Here is a 22057-nt window from a genome sequence, read left to right on the forward strand (position 1 = left end):
TGGGCCCAAGCAAGGGGGCCCAGGGCAGATCGCGCTCCCTGCAAGTTCGAAGAATTCCCAGGGGACTGGGGCGATCGTTGACGGTTGGAAGTTCGGATTCGATCCTTCGTCTCTTGGGTCGAGACAGGACGGGGGGGCGGCGGGAGGTTGAAGAGGGGCCTTGATTCCTTGGAGCTGGCGGTCCCGAAGAGGAACTTGAATTGCCTCTTCGGGGCAAGATAGCAGGGATGAATTAGAAATACCTTCAGAGCGCCCCGTCCCCTTCCTCAGTAGTCTGTGGTGTTATTTATTCCGTAGGCTGGCTAGGCGTCCAGGCTTGTAGGCTCGTAGAGCAGCCTGTCAACGGTCAAGCTCCAGCTCCAGCTCCCGCCGACTAGCTGGACTACTGGCTACTGACTGGCCCGGGGAACGTGGGAGGAGAGGGAAAAGGTCCAACACCAAGGGCATCTGGAGCACCGATCTACGCAGCGCCAGCCATGGACGGTTTCTTTTGCCTTGGCCCGTCTGTAGTAGAACTGCTACCGTCCCACGGACAAGGGCAAGGAGGGAGGAGTCGTCAACGCCATGCCGTCGTCAAAAGCACCTCCACATCCCTCTCTCAGCCTTATCGCCATTTACCTTTTCACCTCTCAACTCTCACCTCTCACTCTCCCCTCTTAACCGTTTGACTCTCCCTCCCACAGCATCTCAAATACCATCTACTCGCTCATCCTCTTCTGTGTCGTTGCCGGCCCGCCTTTGAGACATCCCCCACCATCCTCAGTTCCCGAGCAGCCCCTCCTTCAATCCTCTGGTGCACACCTAACCGCCATCTCTTTGTTCCGTCGATACCTAACCGTGGGGTCCTTTAAACTGCGCACTGTCTCGATCTTCTTGTGCAGGTAACCAGCACGCACCTTTGCTATCTTCTCCACAAGTCCAGCAGGAGAACACTTCCAGCTCTCGGGCCAAGTTACAGATCTAAAGAGCCTCTCATCATATGCATGGTTCTTTGATCCCTCAAACGAGTGAACCCCAGATCTGAAGTGACGTGTTGCCACGAGGACTCCTACGTCGTCCTTGCAGCGGCCATTGGCCTTCCTGATCTCCTACGGCTCTTCACTACTAGCTTCCAGACTGTCCTGGATTATCAAATCTCACAATGACAACCCACCGACGAGGACCTTGGTCACAGGGTGAGGACGCCTACCTGGTCCAACTTGTCCACACCCAAGGGGCCTTGAACTGGGTGAGAATAGCGCAACTTATTGGCTCGCGGTCACCCAAGCAATGCCGGGAGCGATATCACCAGAACCTCAAGCCCACGCTGAACCATGAGCCCATCAGCCCCGAAGAAGGACTCCAGATTGAGCGCCTGGTTGGTGAGATGGGGAAGCGGTGGGCTGAGATCGCGCGGAGGCTCCATGGGAGAAGCGACAATGCCGTCAAGAACTGGTGGAATGGCAGCATGAACCGGCGACGCCGTCTCGTACTTCGCCGGAAGAGCTCGCCTCAATGCGCCAGCAACTTTGATGAGCGATCTCAATCCCTCTCGTTGGCGAGACCTGCGGAAAATCGAGGCCTCACCATCTCATCATCTCCATCATCTAACCTCTCTTCGAGACGGGGTCAGGACGCCCCCCCACTGCCTTCACCAGCAGTGTCCGTAGCCTCGAGAGCTGACTCCATTGACGGGGCACCCTCCCTGGTCTCGGACAGTGGATCTGCCTTTTCAGTCTCGCCCCGTCTCGCAACCTCTCCCGTGATCGAATTACCTCCTCTGGACCTCTCCAGACAGGATAGCAGGAGGCCCAGCCTTCCGATGGTGCACTCCAGACAGAGTAACTTCCTGTTCGACGCCGACAGCCAAGCTCATGCCTTTTCTCCCCGCTTCCAGAGCGACTCGAAGTATACCGCGAGCGCACTCTCTCCGCCTCTTCTATACCGGCGAACCGACCAACAATCCGCCATCCCCTCATCTCCGCAAGATTACCCCCATGAGCCACGGGCACAGCTGCTTACGGCTCCTCCGACCCCGATACAGCTCCCACCACTCCAGTTGCCGACCTGGCCGGAGCGGCAGGAGAAACTAGTTGAACGGGACTCGAGGATGCACCTATCCTCCCTTCTCGCTTGAGAAAAGGAAAGGAAAGAAAGAAAGGACCGCATTTTATTTGGAATCTTTTTTTGAGCATGGGAACCGGTTTTTAAAATGGAGCGGCTTGTTGTTTTGTTGCTTTCGGATCCTCCCTTACATACCTATATATTACTATATCCCGTGGGCGTATCGTTGGACAACCGGGGTTACTGGAAGGGGGGGTTTTGCTTGGGTTTTGCTAGAATTCACTGACGAGCTACGCCTCTCTTTTGTGTCTTTACGATCATGGGACAATGTCCACGGAATACCATGTATATTTGTTTCTTTAGTCAGATACCCTCCACGACTTCGTTCTGATGGCTGTGTTATATATCCTGTATGTATTGCGGCTCTCAACAATGGAGTATACAATACCATATCGACATTGATAGCTGATCCCTGGCTTAATGCCAGAGGTAGAATTTCGAATTCTCTATATACATGATGACCGTACGGCAACTGCCATGTGAAAAGAAATAAAAAAGTATTGCTCTCTATAGGTTGACGTAGGCCGAGAGCCATGATCAAGAAGAGAAGGGGGGACAATAGAATAGGGGAATCAAGAGGAAAGGAGGACAGGAGAATAGGAGAATCAATAGGGGAATGCCGTGCATATTCTGAGGATCGCAAAATTGACCGCGGCGGGAGACATGGAACAGAACAGCACACTCAGTGATAGCAAACCAAAAGACTTGGACTCGACACGGGGGGGGAACAGCGGGAAAGCCGGGACGTGGCCGCGATCTCTCTGCTAAGAGGCAAACAAAAGGGGAGGGAGTTGAGAGGGGAGGGAGATCGCCATGCCATGAAGCAGGAAGCAGGTTGTATGTAGCTAGGACATTTTATTCGAGCACTTGCATCTTCTTCCTTTTCTTCTTCTCCTTCTTTCTCCTTCTTCTTCTGCTGGCTTCTTCTTCTGCTTCTTCTTCCTGCTGCTGCTGCTGCTCAACCGCGGGATTCGGGAATCGCTCGCATGGCCCCTTCTCCCCGTTCCCCCCGTTGCACGCACGCCCTCGCACTACTACCGGCGATACCCCCCGAAAGCGTCAGATCCCAAGGGAAAAAGACAGCGCGCCGTTGACAATAGCGGGCGGCGGGCGCTGGGGCTTGGGGAGGGGGGCCCGGCAGCGCGCTGCCAACTCCCGCAGCAAGCTGTAAGTATGTATGTATGTATGTTGCCGGCGGTCGGTCGTCGTCCACGCGGATCCTGGATTATGGAGCGGCTGCGCATCTCGCGCATCGACGCTACGGGTAGTTTTTTTGGTTGTTAGGTTAGGTTAGGTTAGGTTAGCTAGGTAAGGTAAGGTATATCAGATGGTGGGATGGATTGATGGATCTTGACGCTCGTGTGGGCCCGCAACGAGAGCGAATCTCGATTGCAGTAAACCCGGCACAGCCAATCAAGCCTCGACGATGCACTTTATCACGGTGCACGCAATGCTCCGGACTGCTGAAAAGAAAAAGAGAGCTATATTATTAATTCTTATGCAAGCAAAGCAACCCCCCAGAGCGTCTTGGGTGTGGTGGCTCCGGGGATGCGTTCTCCCAATCGAATGCTCCCCTTTTCCTGCGGATGCTCTCATCCTTGGGCTGGGCTTCAGGGAGCTTTGAGCTATGTATGGGTCAGGCATCTTGGGACGGGGCTTCTGGATGACTTCCCCATAGACCATCGTCCACGATCGCCGAACGGCTGCACCAGCCTCCAGGGAATGCAGAAACAACACTGGTAGGCGTGCAGTGGCTGGCTGGGACCAGGTATCTTTGTACTACAGATAGACTGACTCGCCTTGGTATGGCTAGAGACGCAATGCCGTTGGTTAGGAGCGTGGTTCCAATACTCTGTTAGGAGAATAAGGAGAGGGAGAGGGGAAAGGGGAAGGAGAAGGAGAAGGTTAATGTTAAAATGGTAATAATAATAAATATTGAACAAGGACTTTGCTCTATTCGAGCAATACAAACGCCGCCCCTGCTGTTAAAGCCCACCTGTCTATCCTGCTATGCCATCATTGAACGAATGCATGTCACAAACCATCCTTTGCCTTCTTCGCCATCTGAAAAATTTCCGAACCCGAGAAAAAGAGCAACGCAGATCTATAAGCTGCAGCGAAAACGTGTCTTCAACTGTGAAATCGACTGACTGTCTGTGCTGCTGCACAACGACCATGGGTATCCTTCGACGAGCACTCTCAAGCAGGCATTAAAAACACCGGTAGCAATAGAAAGAGCACACCAATACGCCTCCCAAAATCAAACGCATCCCATCTTGTTTTTAAGCCCATTACCTAGACATTCTCCAAAATTGACTCCTCGCTACATGCGCTAACCCGTAAAACTAGAGAGCTGGTCTTTTTGACAACTGGTGAAGAGATCACAGATATATGTCTCCGCCATCGTTTGCCACCCATCTCCGCCAAGCTTCCTCATAAGCAGACTCCAAGTCTGATACCCACCTTTTTGTATCGAAGAGTGCACATGTCCATTTGCTGTCGTATAGCAACTTTCGAAGCTCCCCGAGACGCCCAACGCCTTCCCCGCGACCTGAGGGATGCATCCTGTAGGAAAAGCCCCTCGCGAGTTTTATCGCAAACTCCTCGTACTGCTCATCGTCTTTTGCAATGAGTTCCGAAGCAGCTCTGCGACCCTCTTCACCCTTGGGTAGAGCACCCTTGAGAATCGATGCCGCCATACGAGAGCACATCTTATACTTGTATCGCGGAAGCGTCAGAAGGGGCGTACTGGACCACAACACATCCGCAGCAGTCGTATGGGCATTGCATTCCGGAGTATCGAGAAATAGGTCGCAAACTCGTGCCCTCGATATATGTTGATGTTTTGGAGCGACGTCTGTGAACCAGATACGAGATGCGACACTCTCGCCCGCCCATTCTAATGCTGTCCGCTTCAAGTTGGTTTCTCCAAGGTCAGGAAATCGGAGAAGCCACAGAATTGCCTTTGGAACCTGGTCCAAAATACGCAGCCAGGTTCGGAATGTGGTCGGTTCAATCTGGTAGAAGTCAGGATAAGAGCGATTCAAGAGATAAGAGTCTTGTTGAGTAGGACCAACCTTGTATAATTGATTGAAATTGCCTAGTATGATAGCATCATCAGACAAGCCTGGAAAAAGTTCCTTTCTCATCTTCCATCTTCTAGACTGTTCATCCTCCCACGACAGTTGACTTTCGCGTGGTTCGGATTGTGCATGGTCGCAGCAGAAGAAGGTATCCCGACAGAAGATGATGTTTTCCGAATACATCCAATCCTCGTCCTCAAAAGACTGCTGGTCTACCAATTGATCTTCTAGATTAATGTTTCGTCTCCAGGGTCGCAGAGTGTCTGGTGGAACAGCAGTCTCGTCCGCGAGGAGGTAATCACACCATTCAGCTCCTAAAGTGCCCGCAAATCCCATGAAGGACATCTGGATAGGAGCAGGGCGAGCAGCAAAGATCTCATTCCTCGCGCCTCTTGTGTAGCCATTGAGATTTACGAGGATGTGGATCTCGTCTTGGACAATTTGTTGGACCAATCGATCGGCAGACCAGGTACTGACGTCGCGGAATACTGGAGCTTCTCGCTCGATCTGCTGTCTATGAACAGAATTATCGCTTGCCGTCGTGGCGTAACAGAACGCTTTTGCACGAGACGGATTATGCAGACCGAAGACCGACTGCATCCTGTAGGGCTGCATTAGCATTCTTCAATCTGGCTTCGGGGAGAAATGGGGTACTTACAAATGCGCCAGGGGATGATTGTTGAAGTCCGAAGATACGTATCCAACATTGAGATGGGGCGATGGAGGTGAAGGAGGTGGGAAGACAGATCCTTGCATCCAAGGTGACTTGAGGGTCGAACACGATATCCGGAACGCATTCCGCTGAGAGATCATGCGGATGTCTTTCGCAGACAGTGGGCAGGTAAAGGTGTGGAAGGGCAAGACCGTAGGGGCAGACGGAACAGCCAGACCGCTGGGGAGTTGTGGTCGCGGGTAGCAGGATGCAGGGAGGTATTTCTTCTGGATGTACTTATCGTGGTACCACCGATGCGAAGCTCTTTTGATGGCGCGCTCTATCAGTCGAAGGATGCGTGCTCCTTCCCAGCGGTGTCCAGCCAGTGCACCGAGACTTGCTTGCATGCTTGCTCTCTTCTCGAGCGGCCACCGACTTCCTGTGTCGGCAAGTTCTAATTGTTGGAAGAATTGGTGAAAAGCCTGGTCTCGTAGTGTACCCAGGCCCCATGATGCACCTTCCTTCAATTGTCGTCCGACAATATCAACCACACGCTTCATCCAACCACTACCGCTCGTTGCCTCCATGATCATTCCAGCATCGTCCACGTGCCATCGATCATGTTTGCCGCCATCGAGAATCACACCTCCTCGTCCAGCCCAATCGCAAACAGAATTCAGAGCATTTGCTAGGCCACATACAGCTTCTGCGAAGTCTGGACTCGAGGCCACTGCGCGTCTGTAATACTTAATCGCATCACTTGTGCGACCTTGATCCTTCACTGCGTTGGCCAAATTTGCGAGTGCAATATCAAATGAACCATCGCAACTGACTGCTTGCTCGTACATCTTGATTGCGGCATTGAGTTGCCCGAGGTCCTTCAGGAGACTACCCAGGTTGGTGTAAAGGTGAGCATGTCTTGTATCCAGATTGAGGCCATAGTTATAGTAGGCAAGGGCCAGCGCAACACCGCTTCCGGCAACGTCAGCTATAGAAGCATACGAGGAGCTGTCTTTCGACATTATCGAGCGATAGGAGACGGGTTGTTGCACGCTCGCCAGCAAGATGCCCACATTATTGGCGGTAGATGGGCTTGGCTGCAGGGAAAGTGAGAGGTAGTATAGCGCTAGTATATCGCCAATACCCGTGGGCATTCTTGAAATTCGTTGCGCACAACTGCTGTTTGACATTGCGTCCTGAAAGATCTTGGCAAGAGACAGGAGAGAATTGCTCGTGGTAGAAACAGCGGCCCTTTTGGCGACCCCGTCAGGAACATGACGAAGCCCTGGAAGCTCACCATTCTTGGCGAATACAAGCCTTGCGGTTTGCAAAGCTTTATCCGGGGGTAGGAGCAATGGCAATCTTGGGTCTGCATGCAGAGTAGACAATCCATCCCGTGATAGAACAGCGACTATCTTTTTGATAAGCCCCTGAATTCCATTTAGACTCCTGCCTGCAGCGATCAAGACCGCCTCTTCAAACGCCTTTGACGCTCCATCGATGTCGCCGAGGGCATACAGCATGTTGCCTTTGGCATGGACTAACGCAAGAATTCGACCATTCTCAGAACCGGGCACCGAGTAGCCACTGGAGCCGAACCCAACCTGCGTCGTACCATCTTCGTACTCACGAGCTGATGGTGATCGGATCGTCCTATCGTCACCATCATAATCGAGGGTCATCTTCTCTGATGATGCACTGTATGAACCGCAAGATTCCCGGTCAGCATTGCTAGACGTCTCACTGACATAATCCGGGGAGTCTTCCGACGGCTTGGGCAATCGAAGGGAGCGCTCGACAAATTCAATAATATTGACAGCTTCGTTGCCTCGATGATCTCCGCACAGAAGTCCGATGAGATGCTCCACAGCCTCAAAATAGCTGGGCCGAAGTTTCACAGACTGTAACCAATGCTGCTCAGCCTCCTCACGCCGATTCAGACACAGCAAGGTTGCAGCCAGATTCGAGATTGCCTCAACATGTTTTGGATCTAAGGCGACGATTTTCGAGTACCACTCCAGAGCTTTGTGATACTCTTCTAGGCCGTATGCCAAACACCCACCTAGCAACATCCCGTCAATCCACGACCAGCCGCTCTCTTCGCAAAGCGTTGTGAGCATTTCGAGAGCCTCCTTCGCTTTGCCTAGAGGGGAATTCATGGAATGGTGGGACGACTGGAAAGGTGAGAGATAGTGTGGCATCTCTTGATTGGAAAATCTTGGGTATCTTATGTCACTAAAATCTGCGCTCCCTTGCCAGAAGCCGGAGCTAGTACTCTGAGTGCTCCGATGTGAACTTGGTATGTCATTGATATGTTTCCGAGGGAACATGGTGCCATTCCCAGGCGTACGGGCATATGAAGTCGACGACTCCGAGTTCCCAAACGACGAAGCCGGTTGACGCGGCGGCTTCGGATAAATACCGTTTTTAAAGATTGTCCTAGATCCCTGAGACTGACCTGTCTGTCTATTTTCTTTCTTTAGTTGATGAAGAAAGGCTAGAAGATCAACATATATGCTGTGAGCCCAAGAGAGCGTCTTCTCCTTGAAGTGGTTGTTACTAGGCCTATTTGTTGATTGAGCTGTCGGGGTTCGAGATCCACCTGCACCTGGTGAGTAGATGGTAGGAGTAGAATTGTCATGGAGATGTTGCAGCTGATTCGGCATCGCGAAACCAGTTTCAAGTGGGTGAGAAGCGGTATCTAGTGAGAGGAATGATGGCGATCTTATAAGCTGCGTAGGATCATGACTATAAGACTGTGGGAAGGGTGATAGCATATCCACGGGAGTATTGGCCTGTTGTTGGAACCCCCGAGTAGAGTCCAAGCCGTACCCTACTTGGTGATGCCCTTGGTCACGATAGGCAGCTGGCCTGTACGGGACGAACTTTCCATCTGGCCAATATGGACCGTACAGCCCAGCATCGTTAGATGCAGTAGGGCTGGGAGAGGGTTGATAGGGAGGTTGTAGCACGGTTGGGATATGCGTGCCATTATTTGGATGAAATGCCGTAGGTTGCTGCATCGACAAGTGATCCAAAGCATTAGGTGTATGATTTGATAGAGGTGGAAAATATGCTCGATTTCCAGGATCACCGTTCATAGAGAGGCCTCCATTGCCAGTATTGACCATTGGTTGCTGGTAGTTCCAACCCAAGCTGCTGGATCGCTGTCGGGACCGATGCTCAGCGGATATCAAGTCAGAAGGGGTCGTCGCATGTTGGCTTGATGATCCTGCGGACACAGGTAGCAGAACGTGCTTCAGTGCTGGTCCCTTGCTTGACCACTGAACGGGAGTTCCATCGTAACCAGCGGCGAGCGTGCCACTTGGTGTTTTCCTCCGCAGCATGTGCTCGGAAGGATCATGATACTGGCTTGAGAACATCTGGCTCGAGCTGCCAGGGTCAAGGCCATTTCGACGCAAGGCATGGCTCACGACCGGGTATGCGCGGTGGGGTGGCGCGAGTGATGATGAAGGGACGATATTCCTCGGGCTTTGGCTTTGGAATGGTAGAGGCTCGAAGGGAGGGACCGCGAATCCTGGGCTGCCGAATTGCTCTGATAAGGGTCGAGGGTAATGCGCGAGCTGGGGAATCATGTTCGCAGAGCTGCACCCGCAAAAACAAGGACGCAAAGGGGGTATATAAAGCTGTAAACTGGGACATAAAAGGAGGGTCGTCGTAGTCGTAGGCTCATCAGTTTCGAGAGGTGCCAATGCCTGCACGAAGGAGGAGAATGTCTCCTGGGTTGATCATCTCTGCTCGCGATGCTCCACAGCCCACAATGGGCATCTCCAGATCCCGCCTGCCTCTCCCCAAGTGTGTAGAAATAATCGATACGAGGCCTCGTCGAAGGAGGATTCAGGATTCGTCGCAGTGCAGCCTCGAGCGCGGGGGGAGGCGTCGAAGATTCCTCGTCGGGGGACACTCGACGATGAGGAAACCCGCGCGTTGAAGGCCTTGTTCGGACCTATATCAGGGCGAAAAAAGAGAAGCAAAGGTGGATGAAGAAGTTCGTCAACGCAGGTTTATAAAATTACAATAAAGACATGGTGAGTCCGGGGGCATTAGGCCGTGCTGATGTCGGGTTGGCAAATACTATAGGATTGACGTTCGCGGCATGGAGACCAATGAGAATATGGCGTGTCAGTCAGCCAAGGGACGCGAGGGCGCTTCCACTTCGATTGCCAGCAACATGCACATATTATTCCCTGTGATGACAAGACCCCTTGTACGCTTTGCCAGCTCGCACGCATTGACTGGATTTCCCAGCCATTTTCTGTCACCGATTTATCACAGATTTATCTGGAAAGTTCTCGCAATAAGTTGGTGATATATATGGCAATAACAAGTATATTGAAATCGGGCTACAATTGTCAAAGTGTCGAAGAATACTCCATATTTCCCCAACGAAAATACTGTACGAGTAAGTATAGCTACAGCACCCCTGCAGTTATAGTAATATTCGTGCAGGGAACATTCAACGGTCTGACACATGCCACCACACCTGCTCCACCGACCCCAATATGAACCTACCTGCTCCGTAGGCATGGGACACCTGCTTTGAGTAAAAAGGAAGAGTGAAGAGGGGAGAGAAAAGATCACTATCACATTTGAGAGAATGTTGACCAGAAAGATATGGACCTCTGCATCCACGCCCGAAGGACAGGATGCGGCGGTGAGTAATCGGACGAGATTCAATCTCCTTGCTCCAAAAATAGGCCTATACCACAGATTGAACCGATCCACAAGGGAAAGGAGGTAAGGGCCAGAGTGTTTGGCAAGGGGTCGGGGAAGGGGGGGATGAGGGGGGATGTGGGGGGGAGTGGATATCGCTGGAACACGAGGACCAGATGTTGCAGAAAAGACAGAGACTGGATTGTGGATCGATGCCATTGCTTGCAAACCCTATTGCGAAGTATGGAGCCCAAGATACAATTTGCAAAGAAAGACGTTAGTATTCATTTACTCGTCCGGAACTGTCCTCAGTATCAGCACAAACAAGCTCGTAGCAGAATGAAGCGTGGAGGGGAGGGGGGGCCTACTCTCGATCTCTCCACTCTCAATGTCATCGCTGACATCCTTTGGACTTCTTCCATCAACCTGGCAGCCAACACTGAACGCAGTTCCGAGAATCTCCTTCACCGTACCCTTCAACTCCTTCGCGAGCGACTTGAATCTCATCGTGCGCGCAATCTCGATAACCTCATCTAACGAGATGGACTTGCTGTGCTTGATGTTCTTCTCCTTCTTCCGGTCGCGCGGGGGCTCCTTGAGCGCTCTGATGACGAGGGAGGAGGCGGAGGGAACGACGGAGACGGCAGCTTGACGGTTTTGGATGGTGAGCTTGACTGTGACACGGAGGCCCTTCTGCAAATTTCGAAAACGAATTCATCAAATCAGCCAAACCGAATCCCAATTTCTCTCACACTCTCTCTCTGGCAGGTGTGTGCGTACCCAGTCTCCAGTTGCCTTCGCAATATCTTCTCCCACCTTCTTCGGCGACAGACCGAGAGGACCAATCTTGGGAGCGAGAGCAGAGGATGCTCCGACTTCACCACCAGTCGCCCGGAGGTGGCTGTAAAAGAAAAAGTCAGCGCTTCCATCTCAGCGGGGGAGGGTTGGCTGTCATCTGTTTCGTGGAGGGTTTTCGATCGAGGTCGACAGGTGCAGGATCTGGTACTCACATCACCTTGATCTCATTGGGGTCTATCTTTGGGGCTGCGAGAAAAAATAATGTCAGTATGAGATATTTTCAGAATGCCATCGAGTTAACCTACGCATGTTGGCGGTTGATTGAGATAGACTCGATCGTGGTTGTTGGCAATGGACTTGGTCTTGGGGGGGAGATTCAAATCAATTTCTCTCAAATGTCGAAATCGCTTTGTGGGAAAACCTTACCCTAGTCCGGGCGCGGTTTAGCGGCGGCCGTAGGCTAGACCGCAGCGCAGAGAGAAAATGGCCTCAGGCAAAAAGGCCTCAAACGGCTTGACGAGGCTTGCGAGGCTACGGCGGGCCCTCGGCTACGACGATGAAAGGGGAGAAAGGTAGGTGCCCACGGTCTCACGAAGCAGCGAAACAAGTCTGCTTTTTAAAACTTATAGAAGTCTTAATCTGTAGATTTATGTTTGGATAACTCAAGGGGATTGTCTAAAGGTCGCTTAGACTTCCTGAGGGGTAGTTAATTTCAAATAAAGGTTGGCACACGATCTAGTCTTATTCTCCATCCCGCATTCAATTGGGAAACTGGAACTTTCGATTGGGCTACTGTCTGTCCATCTTATTTCATACATGTTCGCTCATTTGCGTTCCGCCCATCTCCAGAGATATACTTTCATTCAGCTCGCCATGAGGATGGATACCTCCTCCGTTCCTGAAAATCGCTACATCAAAGCCCGCTCAGTTTGTCCCGCTCACCGCAAGTCTGATTGATTGATGCTGATTAGCTTCGTTTCTCACCAAAACGCGGGTCACGGAATTTTCACTTACTTCATCAGGTGATCCATAAAGGTTTGTAAAGAGACATCGTCTGTGAAAATAGTCTGCGCACTCTGCGCACCCACCCCGCCGTATGCACCCGTCGTATGAGTGGTGGATGGGTTAAGCTTCGAGAGTAAGAATCGTGCTTGAGAACCGCCCGCATCACAAACGATGAAACGCGGCAGAGGGAATCGGTCGGTGATGAGGTCCTAAGTCATATTAGCAGTGCAGTCAGCAGAGATTGCAGGTTACATACCCTAGCATCCTCCTTCGGCTGCTCCAAGAGACTAGCAAAATTCTCGTATCCCTCCTGATCTTGATAACCAGCCTTCCTCCACTCCGCAATGGTCTCGCCGTGGAAGATTAGAATATGGAAGAAGGTATCGAGGAGAAGGATGTGAGTGGGCTGGATGGAAGTCGAGTCGAGCAAGACAGGCTGGCTGCCATCTTGTTCGAAGGTGTAAGAATCCAAAGTGGGTTGGATCATGATCAGGGAGTTGCTGACATCCTCGTGGTTGAGAACGTGCCTGTAGAATGCGGTCTCATCTGGGGAGTTGTTGAATACCTGGAGGAACTGACTTCTCCTCAAGTGGAACATGAATTGAGGGTAGAGTGTGAAGTTCTTCTCCAACCGGAATGATGATGGATCATCTTTGCGGTAGTCGGCGAATCGAGAACAGAGACGGATCAACATCCGATCGACCCAGCGTAGGACATCTGGGCCATCGTCCACTTCCGCCTTAAAGACGGCAATTCTGGACATGAGCACTGCAGCAGCCTCTTGATCGAATGACTGTGCAACAGCTGGATCTCCAGCTGGCCCGCTGAGATTCCGGGAGACGGTCGTGACCCGGAGATGGAACTGACCAGACGAGTGCTGGTAGTATGTGAGAAATTGCATCATACCCTTTTGAGGCGTCTGTTGATGTTGTGCAGGGCCCCCTTGACTAGCAATTTCGAAGTAGATTCCGTAGCTGGCGCTCGGGTCGATACCACACATCTTCCAGGAGCACGTGTTGCCTATGCCACACTCTGTTTCTCCGACGGATGTAGATTTCTTGTTCATTGATACCGCGTGCCCAATCAAACCAGTCACCTTTAACTCCTTCGTCGTAAGAACCTCCAGAGAAGCATTGAATCCCATCAGGAGATTATCGTCCGCATCCTTCTCAAAGACGCGGATGAAAGATTGTTTGAACATGGAAGACGTGAAACTATCTGTGAGGACCATGTGGCCGCCAGTGGAATTCGAAAGACCTTTCATCTCCAGAAGTCCTACCTGATCCAGACAACCAGCGAAGATGTCAATGATATGTCCATTGTGCGCGGTCCTCTTGGCCAGGTTATCATAGAACTATGTCTGTCAGCAGAGAACACATGTCGAATCTCTTTGAACCTACCTTCAGGGCCTTTTTGTAGTATTTGATGTTGTCCCGGTCGATATCGTGGTGCGATCGAATGGGTTCTCTCAACTCGGGGCCAACCACCAAGCCAGGTCCTTCAGTCGCTGGTCCACCAGCAAAGAGCATGATCCGTCCCCCAGCATTCTGGAACGAGGTTTCCAACAATCCTACAGCAACGCTAAGCGCAACGCCAGTACATCTCAGATTTCTTCTGTCACTCGCAACCGGCCATGGGTCTTTCTGTAGCTGCTCTAAAGCCTTGGTGAGCTGGAACTCGCACTGCTGTACAGGCAGCAAAAACCGTGCCGCGGGCCCCATTGGTGCCATCGGCCGACCCGGTTGCTGCATTCCGGGCCGTAAACCGGGGTTGGTCAATCCGAGCATCTCCTGGACCTGCTTTGCGGAATAGTCCTTGCTGCCTCTGAAAACATATGATTTCGGACACTCTGTGTAGCCAATCTCGTGCACTTGCGCCTACGAGAGGTGCCGTCAGCGGTGAGCCGATATATAGGGGGCGGATGGAGACATACCATGGTGCCAAACGTCACCAACCCCACAAGAGCGTTCTCTGGCAGGAGGCTTAAGCTCATGACAAGAGACTCCTTGAGCGCATTCAAGCTGTCCTCCTCCTGGCAGGTATCAACTACGTACAAGAAGATGGGCGCACTTGGGGCAGGCCGGGAGAGCCTGTACTCGATTGTCGTATTCGACGGATGTAATTCGGGAGGGATCGCATTTGCGGTAATGTCTTTGTAGTGGGGAGGGAGGGGATTGCGAGAAAGGCAGAACGGGCAGATCCAGAGGCGCGCTCGCACATCTACCTGGCTGGTCCGAGGTCAGCTCGGGGCTCTCGTGTTTCCTGTTCCCACCGCGGCTTACCAGAATGGATTCAGAACAGATCTGCACGGCGCTTTGCAAACGACGGGCTCGAATTGCAGCAGGGGAGAGTCGGGCTTCTCCTTCAAAGGTGTGTAGAGAGCACCGATCGGGACGACGAGACGCGAAGCTTCCTATGATCCTGGAGTTACTACCTGTAGTTGCGAGTCGACCCGGACATTTGACATACCATACGAGAGCTGGGGAAAACATTCCAGCTGAGCCGCAGCCCATCGCGATCCTCAACTTCACTCCACTGCGCACTTGTTATTAAAGTGTCCAGAGAGGTGGAAAGGGAGTAGTACCTGCTCCTTGAGGGCGTCGATATCCATATCGAGGGATGTGCGGTTTCAAGGCGAGGAGGCGGCCACGGAACAGGGGGTTGTGTATTCCTTTGCGGGGCGGTTATCAAGCCGTAGAAGGGATGGATCGTAGGCCCGCAGCGTAGGGACGTCCTTTCTGCGAATGTGTTTGCTTGGACTTGGGAGTTCAGATGTCGGGGACAATTATCATTGATTTGGCCAGAGTTCACGCTTCCGTATCTGGCCTAGCGCATCTTGGGCAAGGTTGGAGGCCCGCTAACCACGGATTCGCTCTAGCGCGATTCCTGACGCGGCTACGGAGTAGAAAAGCCGTTTTCGTTCCTGACGACGTCCTCTCTTCTTTTTCTCTTCTTTTCATATATTCACGGCAGTTTGTAAACATTATCTCGTATAATGCTTCGACAGCCTCCTACCCACTCAGTTGATGAGGCCGTTTTCGCGCTGTCCGGAGAGGACTTTTGACCCGTTGCTGGGCGCCTGGCTTCTAGGGGTCGTTCCGACTTCTTTGAGAACTTGGGAATCAGCTGTGGTTACATACACGTACATCTGCTCTGCAGTCTGCCGGGCGCAGTCATCGAGCATCCAAGCATCTAGGCCACATCGACAGAAGGCCATTCAGTCTCTTCAGCTCAAGACTATATGTATTTTGAAGAATGCAAGACCGATCTATCTGATCTTCCACCTTGGAATATTTCGTGCTCTGTTACCAGTGTATACGCCCTTTGAACATCCGTCTTCTGTTCTATCCCCCGACCTCTTCCCCTCCGAACCCACGGCATATCCAAACCAGTAGCAGACAGTCTACATAGTCTTCACACAGCCGTCATATGTATCTAGACAACTCTAGATAAGCACATCAAGTTATGAAGGAATCCACAACGCCATCCATTGTGCACTGTATCCTAGGTATTTATTAGGTACATGGCGGACTTCTCTTCTCTCCTACTTTACCACCTGCCTCAGTCCATTCGTAGCTCTCCATGTTTCACTCCCTGATTTGAAACCTTATACACAGATCATTAAACCACACAACATATCGTATCACATCTTATCATATTACCATTCCTATCCCAAACCTCCTTTCTACCTACCTACACAATAAACTATCTATACCACAAATTCCCTACCCACAGCATCAACCCCAGCAATCCCAGCCTCCACCTCAGATTCGTCCTCAATTTCTCCGCCAACTTCGCAGTCCAGGACGGCGCTGATCCGTCATTGATCGAGAACCTGAAGGTTTTCGAGGGTGTGCCTTCCTCGCGCTGCGCGCCAGGGAGGGAGGGGTACGGGGAGTGCGTGGGCGGGGCGACGTCGAGGTCTTGGGCGTCTGGGTCGCAGCCCGCGGTAATCCATGTGGAGAGCGTCCGCGACGCCGAGGCGGCGTGCCAGCTGACCCAGAGGAAAGCTGGGGTTAGAATGGCGGCGTCGATCCAGCGGTTGAAGAGGCCGAGGCGGAGGAGGCCATGGCCGTCGCCGGCGAGCCAGATGTGCGGGTGCAGGACGTAGGCGTCGAGTGAGTAGCGACCAAGCCAGGCGAGGGTGGTGGAGTGGTAGCTGCGGAGGACGCGGTGGGAATTGCGGAGTGTTATGAAAGAGAGGATCGGCACGCAGGAGATGTAGGGCTGCCACCAGTTATAGTCTTCCTGATCTGGAGAGCGTCGGGTGAGCACCCAAAAGCCAGGGAGGAGGATGACGGAGGCGAGGACCATGACGGTCGTGAAGAGTGTGTTTCGGGTCTTGGTTAGTCGGAGGAGGGAGTTGATGATGTGCCTTGGGACTATAGAACCCGAGTCAAGCTGAGAACGCCGATGGTAGAGTACAGCCATTATCATGCCGACATAAGCAATATACATGTCAAGGAAAGTACGAGAGCGCCATTCGGTCGCGTCCCAGGATATCCCACAGCTGTGTTTCAGTAACAGAGCCACGAACTCCAATATACCGGGTATCATAGTGAACGCAGTCGTAAGGATAGCAGAGATAATCACCTTTGCGAAGATAAAATTCAGATTCGAGTTGTTCCGGTATCCAACCCTGAGTGTGAAATAGGTAACGAGAAACCAGAAGCTGATGAGGGGCGGCAAGTAGTAGAAGAGATAGTCGGTCTGCATCATGTACGGCAAGAGGCAGCTGAGGAGATTATACCGGAGCATGACAGCGGCGACACGCTTCAGGGAGTAGTCGTCCATCTTCAAGAAGTAGAGAGTATGGTCGAAGCCAGTCAGGAAGATATAGGAAGCTATCAGGATCCGGACTATCTCATATATCCAGAGGGTCCTCGATCCACGCGTATAATGGTAGATGAGAATGAAAGCCTGCATCCAACCCCTCCATTCCGCGGTCTGATCCTGGGAGAGGAAGCCGCGATCGTTCTTCTTCTGGGGCACGGTGCTGGTTGAGGCTGGTGTCTCGCTCTTTCGAATCGAGAAGACGCCAATAACTGCCACAGCCAGACACGCAGTGAGGAATTCCCCTCTCCGGAACTGCCTATGCGCCTTCTCAAAGACCTGGGTCCGATCCGCATAGAAACAGAAGCAGACCACGAGAGCCAATACCGCGAGGGCACTGCACACTTCTGCTGGAGGAAGCAGACGGCCAATTCTCAGCAGGTGCTTCCGACGAACGAACACAACACCCGGGAGCAGCAGCATTCCTACGAGGAGGATGACCCACTGGAGTCCATTGGGTTGCTTGTAATTGCTGCAACACGTCCGGTTGAAGGCATCACCCTTCTGGGCGGATTCGGCATTGCAACGCAGGTTCAGAAGCACGTCAGCTTTGCGATGCGCGACGTTGTCGACGACATGAAGGCCGCTCTCCTCATACTGAGCCCGGCCTGCGAAGGTCATCAAGGAATAACTCCAGATAACATCGGCACCCGAATATGCAGAGACCTGCTGGAGGTAGTCATTCATTAGATCGATCTTCTCAGGGGTAATCGTCTCTTCCCTTGACGGAGACAGGGCCTCATACCAAGGGACTTGGACGGGAGCCAGGAGCAGGAAGTTCGGAGACTGGTTACGGGATCGGAAATGTCGAGAGGAGGGCAGCTTGCCATTCTCAGACCCCGCATGATCCATATACGGAATGACGCTATCAATCGAGGTTCTGAAATCCCTGAAGAAGTTCTCCTGCCCGTGCCGCGCATACCACAACCCCGGGGCCCCAAGCAAGATCAGTGCCGCACTCTCGTCAACCTCGCCCTCGTCAGGGACCGGCGGATCCGCTCTGAATGTTTGCAGCTCGCGCTCCAGGCCTGTAGAATTCAACCACGGATCCCAAACGAACTGGACGGTGACACCGTCGGAGGTGAACTCCAGATCCTTCCCCTTCTGGGCATGATCCAGCAACTCCGTCATCTCGCCCTCGGCCCTTTCCTGGTCCATCTTCTTCGCCACGGCCCAGAAGATCTGGCGGGTCGTCGAGTCGCCAATGAAGACCAGCCGCCGGCCGTGCAGGCATGCCTCGATGTCATCCTTCTTGTACTCATGCATCATGCATCCCGGCGGCTGCCAGTTCTGAAAGGGAGCCCGCGAGCTCCATCGCCGGCCGGGGTCAAGCCAGGTGCCTTTGTTGAGGAGGGCACTGCATTTGAAGGGATCCGAGGCGTCTACGAAGGGTCGGGTATCAGCAGTGTTCCCAATACTTCTATTCCACAAGGGAGCACCAGAGGAGCAGGATTCCCACCTATCCAGCAGTATCTGTATATGACACCAACAATTATGAAAGAGAGCAGAAGCCGGAGAGCGCGGTCAACTGTTGATGTGTAAGAAGGTCGACTAGGAGCAGCTGGGATGGCAATCTGAGGTCGCAGCATCGCAGCGCACGGCCAAGACGAGCCGTGGGGTGCATCAGCCTCGAGCTCGTCCTATAGAGGTCTAGAACAGGCGGGAGGACAAGACAGTGGCGATTGAGACTTGGCAGAAGGACGACGAGGCGATCCTGGTGCAGAGGAGGAGAGAAGGAGAAGGATGAAAGAAAAGAAGTCGAAAGAGACGAAAATAGAAGAGAGCTCTGACGAGAAAGCCATGAGGCTCAACAACAGCCTATACCTCTTGGCTTTGGCTTGTCCTTGCAGATGTACTTACGCGTACAAGACGATACCCACGTTAGGTAAGGAAAAGGCGGGGGATCTGAGGTCAGAGATGATATCTCTTGTCTTTTCTCTCCCCCGCCTATACTATTCCTGTCATATGCGGCCCTTTAGAAAGCTCTTCAAACCCGTATTTCTGTTCCCAGATACATGGCGATACATTCCCCTCGTTTGCCTCTTCGGATTCTCGATTCCCTGTTTCCGTCCTCTCGGGTCGCGTGCCCCGTTCCTCAATCCGGTATCTTGATACCTAATTACTCAGGCATTTCTTACAATTCTCCGGATTGCCGGCGATCGGATTACTAATCATTGTATTTGGGTGCTGCTTTAAACCCAGACGAGGCTGTCACCATAACGCTCTTCTAGCAGCGAGCCGACTAACCTATCTTCGCACACACCCCATCCCATCCTAAAATTTCAATTTCAACTTCCTCTCATCATCCATCTCATATCATATCATAACACCAAGTTCAATCGCATACATACATATCTCATCCACATCATCATCATTTTCCTTTCCCCTCTCTCTCCCTATACCATAAGTCCAGAATGAGAAGAAGATTAGAAGAGGAAATGGATGGATGAAAAGCAGTGCTTTTTTCACTCCCTCTTTTTTCTTTTTCGTACAGGATTCTTAGTTGCTTGCTTGCAGTGCGGGGGAGAGAGAGAGAGAGAGATGAGAAGAGAAGAGATGAGATAGCGGACTAAGGTATTAATGAACAATATACCATGATCCATTCCGTTCGTTATCTTAAAGCTGGGTACTATTCCATCTCCCCCCTTTTCCCCCCCTCCCCCTCCCCCCTCCTCCCCAAAACAAAACAAAACAACAAAAGTCTCCTACCTCGCTCGACCCGCTCCTCTTCCCACCGCAGGTCTTGAGCTGGATACATCCGCTCCCCCTCCCTCCGGGGAGGAGAGTGCATGTACGAGACGAGAATGAACGACACAACCAACGATTTTTGAGTGCGGGGCTTTCTTTTTCTCATTTCTATAGGGAGATCTTCGCAATTTGTCTGTTGGTATATGACTTTATTTTGGGGGGGATGAAGGTTTGAGGGATTTGAGAAGGGGGGGAGGGGAAGGAGGTTTGGGTTGGAGGGGATTTGAGTGTGGATTTTTTTTATTGATATGTGTAGATCTAGTATGTATGTATATATATATAAATCTGTTTCTCTTCCCTTCCAAGACCGCCTACCCACCATCCATCCCTATGCGTTATAATAATGACTCCGTCGTGCTTATATGTACCAAAAGTAATTAAAACCATCGTCATAAGACTATAACAAACTTTCTTTTTTCCACCGAAATAACACATGTAAGGAAGAAGAAGAGGCATGCGGATATATTCTCAAATGCACGCTAAAAACCCATCACGAAGAAAAGCTCCCTGTGTAATCCCTGCTCTCCCCCTCCGCCCTGATCGATCCAGCTTCCGAGCCCCTCTCCTAGTGCGTCCCGTTCATCCTCGCCTTCGCCGTGCCATTAGCATGCCCGTTCGCTGCACCATTGGGGTATAACTCCCGCTCCACCCCTTTGATGGCGTCCATGCCGGCCTTCTCCGCGGCGTTCGCTTGCGCCGGGTAGTTCGCTCCCTTGCCAGACGTCCGCTTGATGTAGCTGCGGATGAAGAAGCGCACGAACAGGACCGTCAGGGGAGCCAGGTAGAGCACGTTCAGCCAGATTGCGAACGTCTGGCCGCTCGTGTTGATGCAGGGCACGGTCTGGTACTCCGTGCGGTATTGCTGCTGCCCAGGGGCGACAGATTGGGGCACGGCCCTCGGCGCTGCGGAGGGGGCGTTGACATTTTCAGCCAGTCCTTCCTCGCCCGCCGCGCGGAAGAGGTACTTCTTCACAAGGTCTGCGACGCCGGCAGACGTTGCCGACGCGGCTGCGGCTGAGACTACTGTCGAGGCTGCAGACGCAACGCTCGCGACGGAGGCCGTGACATCTGGGACCTGGATGGGGACTGTATAGGTGACGAAGAGGTGGATGGCGGCGTAGGAGGCGCCAATGACGAACTGGAGGATTTGCATGGTAGTGAGACTACGCTTGAGCGCCTGAGGGATCGGGACTGCGAATGCAGTCAGTGTGTAGTATGTGTACTAGAAATCGTTAGCTTGATTTCATGGTAAAGGAGGGGGGACACCACATACCATCAGCGCATGGATTCCCGAGTTCACAAAAGTAAACACCCAGATTGGAGCCGACATAAAACGGATCCCAGCCCACATGCACATCATGGCCCCGGCATGGTGGTAGGTCTGCAGCGTCGAGCTCTTCTTTCCCTTTGCCAAGATGATGGCCGTATCAAGCACCTCGTAGAACTTGCTCAGGTAGAAGAACCAGCCGTAGAAGGCCAACCCCTCATTCCATAATCTTCCCAGGTCGGTGGGATCCGGGGTCCCCATCTCGGATAGGTGGACCCTCGCGGGAGATTCTGATACCCATCCTGCGAGATCAGGGTTGTAGGTAACAGCATTGCCCAGACCAGAAATGCCATGCACCTTGCACAGACTGTCGACCGTTGCCACAACGCCAGACGGACCGGTTGGGTTCTGGACCGTCCTCCTGAGCGCCCCCCACATGCCAACAAAGGTCCATGCCGAATAGACGGCCAGGAGGACGTTATGGGCCACCACGAACCAGTAGAAGGCGCGGGTCCTGCTGATCCGCCATGGCTTGTTTCCCCTCGATTTGTTGTAACGGTTCAAGGATGTGACGGTCACGGCGTACAGACAGGCGATGGTGATGGGGACGCGGACATCGAGAACACTGCGGTACAGCGACAATGGGATCTCGAAGGGAGGGGCGGATAGGGAGGAGCGGGGAGGTGGGGGTGGGAGAGGGAGAGGATCGTTCCGCGGCGGGAATTGGTAGAGGGAGGCGGAGGGGATGCTGAAGTAGACGGGCGAGGAAGGCATCGTGCTCAGCGCTTGAGCTTTGGTGCTGTATATAGGTATTTGTAGGAAGTTCTGTTCTATCAGGAGGAGGTGCGAGGTCTTGTGTCGATAAGCCCAATTGGGATGGGAACACGCGACACC

The 22057-nt window shown here is 52.5% G+C and overlaps 7 protein-coding genes across 7 annotated transcripts; 1 reads left to right on the forward strand and 6 right to left on the reverse strand.

Annotated features, from left to right (window-relative positions):
• Positions 1-1141: 1141 nt before the first annotated feature.
• On the forward strand, positions 1142-2116 carry M430DRAFT_18986 (hypothetical protein; the record flags this gene model as incomplete). The annotated part of the gene is made up of 1 exon (XM_024864003.1): positions 1142-2116. The coding sequence occupies one exon, from the start codon at positions 1142-1144 to the stop codon at positions 2114-2116; it is 975 nt and encodes a 324-aa protein (XP_024720738.1).
• Positions 2117-4021: 1905 nt separating this feature from the next.
• On the reverse strand, positions 4022-9898 carry M430DRAFT_139545 (glycosyltransferase family 41 protein). Its single transcript, XM_024862618.1, has 3 exons — positions 5845-9898; positions 5181-5787; positions 4022-5120 (listed from the first exon to the last, which is right to left on the reverse strand). The coding sequence occupies exons 1-3, from the start codon at positions 9432-9434 to the stop codon at positions 4485-4487; spliced, it is 4833 nt and encodes a 1610-aa protein (XP_024720739.1). The 5' UTR covers positions 9435-9898; the 3' UTR covers positions 4022-4484.
• Positions 9899-9986: 88 nt separating this feature from the next.
• M430DRAFT_238743 (hypothetical protein) lies at positions 9987-10985 on the reverse strand. The gene is made up of 2 exons (XM_024864974.1): positions 10881-10985; positions 9987-10814 (listed from the first exon to the last, which is right to left on the reverse strand). Exon 2 carries the CDS (start codon positions 10729-10731, stop codon positions 10129-10131), a length of 603 nt encoding a protein of 200 aa, XP_024720740.1. The 5' UTR covers positions 10732-10814; positions 10881-10985; the 3' UTR covers positions 9987-10128.
• Positions 10801-11554, reverse strand: M430DRAFT_102463 (hypothetical protein; the record flags this gene model as incomplete). The annotated part of the gene is made up of 3 exons (XM_024860798.1): positions 10801-11205; positions 11293-11413; positions 11523-11554. Coding segments are annotated over 3 exons (558 nt in total), but the record flags the coding sequence as incomplete, so codon positions are not given.
• A 296-nt stretch (positions 11555-11850) lies between these two features.
• M430DRAFT_139551 (hypothetical protein) lies at positions 11851-15060 on the reverse strand. The gene is made up of 8 exons (XM_024862619.1): positions 14900-15060; positions 14785-14850; positions 14598-14728; positions 14249-14543; positions 13716-14192; positions 12572-13669; positions 12325-12524; positions 11851-12259 (listed from the first exon to the last, which is right to left on the reverse strand). Exons 1-8 carry the CDS (start codon positions 14924-14926, stop codon positions 12235-12237), a joined length of 2319 nt encoding a protein of 772 aa, XP_024720742.1. The 5' UTR covers positions 14927-15060; the 3' UTR covers positions 11851-12234.
• Positions 15061-16020: 960 nt separating this feature from the next.
• Positions 16021-18737, reverse strand: M430DRAFT_101611 (hypothetical protein; the record flags this gene model as incomplete). Its single annotated transcript, XM_024860727.1, has 2 exons — positions 16021-18530; positions 18608-18737. The coding sequence occupies 2 exons, from the start codon at positions 18735-18737 to the stop codon at positions 16021-16023; spliced, it is 2640 nt and encodes an 879-aa protein (XP_024720743.1).
• Positions 18738-20461: 1724 nt separating this feature from the next.
• Positions 20462-21937, reverse strand: M430DRAFT_50416 (hypothetical protein; the record flags this gene model as incomplete). The annotated part of the gene is made up of 2 exons (XM_024868147.1): positions 20462-21118; positions 21170-21937. The coding sequence occupies 2 exons, from the start codon at positions 21935-21937 to the stop codon at positions 20462-20464; spliced, it is 1425 nt and encodes a 474-aa protein (XP_024720744.1).
• Between the last annotated feature and the right edge of the window lie 120 nt (positions 21938-22057).

This window comes from Amorphotheca resinae (genome assembly GCF_003019875.1).
Source record: "Amorphotheca resinae ATCC 22711 unplaced genomic scaffold M430scaffold_6, whole genome shotgun sequence".
NCBI lineage: Eukaryota > Fungi > Ascomycota > Leotiomycetes > Helotiales > Amorphothecaceae > Amorphotheca > Amorphotheca resinae.